The 7159-nt window shown below is 35.6% G+C and overlaps 1 protein-coding gene across 1 annotated transcript; it reads right to left on the minus strand.

Annotated features, from left to right (window-relative positions):
• Positions 1-2925: 2925 nt before the first annotated feature.
• Positions 2926-3687, minus strand: LOC132748327 (uncharacterized). The gene has a single exon (XM_060737908.1). It carries the CDS (start codon positions 3685-3687, stop codon positions 2926-2928), a length of 762 nt encoding a protein of 253 aa, XP_060593891.1.
• Positions 3688-7159: the final 3472 nt, after the last annotated feature.

Consider the following 7159-nt stretch of genomic DNA (forward strand, 5'->3'; position numbering starts at 1 on the left):
AAACATAAAATTACTTTTCAAAAGAAACATAACAAAAATTCATTGATTGACCCACTGGTATTTTATTTTTATTTCCTTTTAAGTAAACATTTTATGTAAAAATTAAGTATAACTTGCGATTCACTGGCTTTATTTCCAGTGTTGAAACAAAATGATGTTTGAGTCCTTTTTAGGCCATTTAATACCTACTACTTAAGTGTTATACATTAAAATAAATAAATAAATAAGACGTTTAAACGGACTATACTTGACAGGGGGTCTAACCTTAGAAATGGCTGTCCAAAAAATATTAGAGTTTTGGAATCATAGGGACGAATTTTCCGTAAGAAATAATATAATGTTTAGAGCTTAAGTCAAGAAACAAATAACTGATTGTAATATTGTGAATTTAACTGAATGTAATGCATTTGTTCGGATATTTTCGTCAATAAAAGGTAGGGTCACAAGGATGTCGAGTATCATGGACTTGACGTAACGTTTTATGACACGAGGGCGAATGTAATACAGGCTTCAGAACTTCTGATCCTCGTTTCAAATTATATTTTGTTTAATTTTGGCCATTGTTTCCCGTTTAGAGGACACGCATTTGTTGACTTGGAGACCATAGGAATGACAGATTTGAAGGTTCCATGGTAACCACCATACAAACACATATGCGGATGTTTCAAAATTGTACAAGTTCATGTTAGATTAAAGTTTACACTTTACAGTACCGTCCATGAACAGGCTCAATCAAACTTAGCCTTCAAAATTTTCAATTTTGCCGTGTTGGGCCTTCTTTAGGGATTCTGTTTTGACGTTCGGCGGGGTTGGGTGCTTTACCGGTTCAAGAAAAAATAAACACTGTGTCCGATGTATCAGCACTAAGTATAAATTGCCTTCAACAGCAGATATGAATAAGTTTATGTCCAACATTAAAGAGCTTTACCGACATCATACTGTATTGAATCAAGTCCTGTATTGTAACAAGAGAACCATGATGGCCCTGTATCGCTCAATAAAATGTACAATATCTCTTAACATACAAGGGAAAGTAACCCGACCCAGTAAGGTGATATGTATGTACTTGAACTTACACATTTTATGACTAAACAGATATTTCAGCCATCAGCAATCGCGACATCCATTTGTATGCTATGTATATAAGTTAAGAAAAATAAATATTAAATCAACGGAAGCTAATATGTATCACCTTAATGAATACGTTAAGTGAGCTATAGAGATTGAAAACTCAAACCCATGACTGCAACATTTTACTACGAACTTTTTATATAATCTTGGTAGATGGTCAACAAGAATCATTTGGACAACTTTCAGTTGACAATACTGGTTCAAATAGCTCGCCTTTGAGTATGTCAGTGTTAAGTGGACTAGTTATATTCACTAAATTTAGTTGTATACCTTTTGACCTGTGTAGATTATTTAGCATCTGTTGGGTAAAATTTGAAAGACATGATTAAAACTTATCAATATATCAATTATCTATTTTGTTGAGCTTTAAGTCATACCGACACGGTTAAGGTTATCTTTGGAATTTTTAGCATAAATGTTAGAGGGAGACCTCCGTTGCCCAAATGTACGTTATTTCAAGCATGAGCAGGCACTTAAGTAATGCCAAAGACGTTACAATATATTACATAGCCTTGAAATATGTTAAGTAAGCTATCTTGATGAAAGAATGTAAATTCTTGTTGAAATTCGAATCCACAGAGATGACCCTATGTAAGTTGTAACTTCCGTTAGTATTGACTGTAAATTGATTTTTTATTGACATTCCATTATTTTCATTTATGTAATTAAGACTAATACAACAGCCACTTAACCCTCTAGTTACCGATCCTTCCATGTAATATACATGTATGTTAGAAATGTAATGTGTACACAGGATGCTTATTCCACCTGCCTGTCAAAGTGGCATATTAATAATAGTAAAAGCTGCTTTTTTTGCCCTCAAGGGCGGATCTTGTTTGTTTGTTTATTTCATTTTACGCATTTTCCCAACAGTACTTCAGTCATATAGGAAGTTTCCTAGCCATCGTTCCTGGAGAGTTACACCAATTCTAGACTACCTTCCTCCGAGCTAAACTACCAAAGCATCTCTTGGGGATCGAACCCACGCCAGAGAGGTAACTGGATTAGAATTCATCGACTCTAACCCCTCGTTCACGGAGGCGGTCAAGGGCGGATGGACTACATAGATTACATACTGACCAGGAGAATGAACTTCTGTTGGAAAAAATATTCTAGATAAATATTGAGAATGAGAACATTTTGAAACAAATATAACATAAAATTGTAGTATTTCCCCATAAAAGGTTCACATACTGTATTTGTTTTTTGTATTTTTATGAAACAGCATTCAATCGATATCTTTAAAAGGATTTGTTCTACTTTACTAAGTTAATGGCATTGAACTATATCGTTACACCTAAGCATGGATATTGTTGGGACTAAGCAATTGGAATCGACAGCACAAGATTGCGATATCGCGTCCAAAATAACCCCAAAAACACTTAGCCCTCTCCCACATAAACTTCCCTTAGCCCCAAAAAAGGAAAATCAACGAAAACCCCCTACGAACAACAACAACAACAACAACAACAACAACAAATAAATAATGATAAAAAACAACAACAACAAACAAACCAACATTCTTTGAGGACAACAGAAATCATGTTAATGGATGCTAAAACAAAAAATTGTCTTGAAATCAAAATTAAAAGTTTCATTTGTCCGAAAAGATTTCCCCCTATTTTAGATGGAACAATCTCTAACCATAATCTTAGTAGTAAAGAAAGATATTGACACTTATCCCATACCTTTGTAAGTCATAAACATCATAATACAATAATGATAAAACAAATAACAAATCAGTTTCGACAGTACTATACATAGTTAATAAATGGTAAATTCCAGTCGCATTCGTTAAACAGGAACAAACCAAAGTTTATATTTTTTGAAACGCTCCAGCTTTGCTGTCTGCCCTACTATCCAGTTGTTATGAACGACTATTGCTAATGCTCGCTGTTTGTCCGTTAACGTGCCAAAATATTGTTGACCAGTCGGGAATATACGGTTGTCTAAAATTGAAATATTTATAGGAGCTTTATTTACTACTTTATTAAATGCTGTTTGATCTATTTCTTGCTTGAGCTGCAGAGAATTTTGCCAGGTCTTAATAAGTCTCAAACAATTTTTGTTGCTTTTAATTGCCATAAGACCTGTGCAATAATTGTTAATGCTGTCAAGTTCAATCCACATATCAAAATCACCTTTGAAATATGGGAATGGATTCTTAAGCCAAACCATGTCTATATCCGAGTAAAGAATATTTACTCCTTTTGTCAGATGCCTCAAAATATGCGTTGGTCTTTGAGAAACTAATTTGCTAAATTCTTTACTCCCGTACGCTGCAGATTTTTTAACATCCTCATGCCCACTTTTTTCTATTGTCACCGATTCAGACTGAAATGGCTTTAATTTTTCATAAACTAAAACGTCTTCTGCTACGATGATTATTGGGTAATTAATATTCAATTTGCTGTAAGCCAAATGCCAGTTCTGAAAAAAGTCAAAATAAGCGTTGTTAACTGTGAGCAGTATAGTCCAGTTGTTATGGCAATCACTCTCATGGTTAGGCTGAGAAGACTTTTGACGTATTGTATCTTCCAGTGCGCGTGCATCCATTCTGTTATTATCATTATTTAGCCGAGTGTCCACATTTACCTTCAAATTAACTTTTTGTTTTCCGGGTGCACTATAAACGAAAAGGCTTTTTCGAAGAAAATGTAATTTGCCACCAAATTGTATGGCTATTACATATACAGTAACTATGAAACATCCGAGTAAAAGAGTTGCTTTAAACATACAACTTCTTTTCCAAAGCAACTTTTTTCTGCCCATTCTAAATATATCCGAAACTATTTTTATTTTCACAATTTTAAATGTCTGAATGTTACTTTATATTCACCAGCCACTGGATTCTGTTTGAATGAATCAACATGGCAGCCGAAAACACAATGATAACACAAATAATGTTTGAGCAACGATAATATAATAGAATAATATAATAGACCAATGACTATGAAAATACGCGCAATATCAATTTACTAAAGGTTGAATATTTTATTTTCATTGAAATGTCGGAAGCATACATATATTGATAAAACATCGTTTGCCAACAACTGTTTATATTAATATTAAACAAGACGAATTTTCGCTATTGCCTTATAAATTGTTTGTCCTCCTAGTTAACCAGTGCTATGCAATATTATAAAATGAAAACGTGTACTTCAATTCTAGCAATTCTGCTGTCACTTTAGTTGTACTAAGTATCAGTATATAGATTAAATTGAATGAGTGTAAGTTTAATACTGGATTTATTGAACGAGTTAACGTATAAAATTGTAATAAACAAGCCTCTGGCGAGCATAATATAATTTTATTCAACGGCTTCAATAAATTAAGTAATGAACTTACAACAAATCTTTCAATGTTAAAATCAAAGATACTGATAAACACAAACAAACTTCCAACGAGAAATGTATCCAAAGGACAAAGATGCACCCCACACACATGACATGTGAATATTTCAAATATTTATGATTAAATGTAAGGGCAATAATTCTTAGAGTATTGAATTAACCCACAAACGAAACCCAACATGCACAACTTTAAATGCTGATCAACATTCCTGTGAAGTTCATAAACTCTAACAAAAGTATTTTTGGAGCAACACAACTGAATATAACGGGACGGGATGGACATACAGCTGCTGCCACAATAAACGTATTGCTTAAGCGATCATGGGAAATAATACACTGATGCATTTATCTTTTCATACACAACACAAGTAGCTTCAACACTTCTGTCTAAATTCAAAAATGAATTCTTCACATATTATGATTCTGTTTTCTCCCCACACAATAAAGACTGTTTACAGTTGGGCTCAAAAGACTTTGTTCTAACATATAAATGACACTGGAATGAGAACATTCCTTGTGCTTTCAGATATTCTGCATAAGAACATTTGGCTGGCCAGAGATGATACGGTAAAACCTGTGCAAAAGATCATTGGATAATTCCATAATGTAGTATCAAATTACTTATCACCACTATCTCCGGCTATTCCGGCTAGCCAGAATAACCGAAATAAAGGCTACTTAAGATGAAAAAAAAATCCGACAGCAGATTAAAGAATATGTGCGTCGTGCATTGTGTGTCCGTGTGTCCGCTGGTGTAGGTGTGTCCGTTGGGAATACTCTGGTATTTTGCCGACGTTGAGCAGAATATAGTACTATACATGGTTATTTCAGCTCATATCTCGCCGATTTCGGCCGAACCACCTGAGGTCCAGCCTCAATAACGCAGAACCCCATATCATTGGATGATAATGAGATGGCTAGGGGGGTCTGACCGTGTGTCCGCTGGTATAGGTGTGTCTGTCGGGAATACTCTGTTATTTGCCGACGTTGAGCCGAATATCGTACTTCAATTGTTCATTTAAGCTCATTTTCGCCACGTCCGACTGGCCCCTGTTCAGCCAAGCCTCAATGACGCTGAACTCCATATGGTGGGATAGTTATGGGATCTGACCGTGTGTCCGCTGGTATAGGTGTGACCGTCGGGAATATATACCCTGGTATTTTGTCGACGTTGAGCCGAATATCGTACTATAAATTGACATTTCAGCTCATATATCACCATTTCCGGCTGGCCCTTGTGAAGCCCAACCTCAATTACACAGAACCCCTTTTAGTGGGATGGTTAGAGGGTCTGACTACGTGTCCGATGGTATAGGTGTATCGTTCGGAAATACTCTGGTATTTTTTGCCGACGTTAAGCCAAATTTCGTACAATAAATGGTCATTTTCAGCTCATATCTCGCCAATACCGACTGGCCCCTGTGAAACTAAGTCTCAATTATGCAGAATAAAATATGGTGGGATTGTTACGGGGTCTGACCGTGTGTCCACTTTTATATAGGTGTGTCCGTCGGGAATACTCTGGTATTTTGCCGACCTTGACCCGAATATCATACTATAAATTGACATTTCAGCTCATATCTCGTCATATCCAGCTGGCCCTGTAAGGCACAGATTCAATTACGCAGAACCCCATTATGGTGGGAGGGTTTGGGAGTCTGACCATGTGTTTGCTGGTATAGGTGTTTCTTTCTGGAATATTCTGGTATTTTGCCGACGTTGAGCGGAATATCGTACTATAAATGGTCATTCAGCTGATTTCTCTGGTAAGATTTTTTTCTCTTGTCTTAAAGATACAAGTAATTGGGAAAATTTTGATGTTCCCTTCTATATTTTGAGAAAGAACGTGTGATATATTGAGGCATGTTTTAATTTGGAAATTTACTCTTAAATTTAAAAAGTTTACGGGTCTGAATAGTAAAAAAAAAGAGGTGCGAAACAGTCACTTTTCAAGATATTTTCATTGCACATGTATGGAGCAGTAGAAAAGCTCAATGCACAATAAAATAAACGTAAAGGTCATTATTTACAAAGTATATCTATAGTACGAAAATGGCTAACTGAGTGCTAATATAATTTCTAAATATGGATTTGGCGAGATATGAACTGAAATGACCATATATAGTACGATATTTGGCTCATCGTCGGCAAAATACCAGAATATACCAAACGGACACACCTATACTCGCGGACAAACCATCACACTTTACACGACACAAATATTCATAAATCTGTTTTCGGATTTTTGTTCATCTTAAATAGACTTAATTTTGGTTATTCTGGCTAGCCGGAGTAGCCAGAACAGCCGGACGAGACGAAAATCTGTTCCCGCATCTCCGGCTGTTCCGGCTATCTGGCCAACTTCACGAACATTCTCCAAGTGGATCTATCAAACAAATTGACATATTATCTGAAGAAACTGTTCGGGTTCCACCACCCTTTGCATTTGTAACTTCTCTATATGAATTGTTTCTGTAATGCTGCCATCCTAACTGAACTTTGAATTTTGATCGTCGACCTTTCCCACGTCCACTTTTTGTTTTGTATCCTGGTGTGGTGTGGTGTTTCCCTGAAATCAAAAGTATAAAAGATGAGGCAAGTTCAAGATAAAAAGTAAGAATGATTAACTGTGTTTAACATGAGAAAGTGACACACAAATAGTATACAACAAATTT

This window comes from Ruditapes philippinarum, unplaced genomic scaffold, assembly GCF_026571515.1.
Source record: "Ruditapes philippinarum isolate M1 unplaced genomic scaffold, ASM2657151v2 ctg969_1_1_1_1, whole genome shotgun sequence".
NCBI classification, from domain to species: domain Eukaryota; kingdom Metazoa; phylum Mollusca; class Bivalvia; order Venerida; family Veneridae; genus Ruditapes; species Ruditapes philippinarum.

Excerpts from the sequence above, each read along its gene's own strand:
- LOC132748327 (XM_060737908.1), bottom strand. The coding sequence starts at position 3,687 with ATGGATGCACGCGCACTGGAAGATACAATACGTCAAAAGTCTTCTCAG.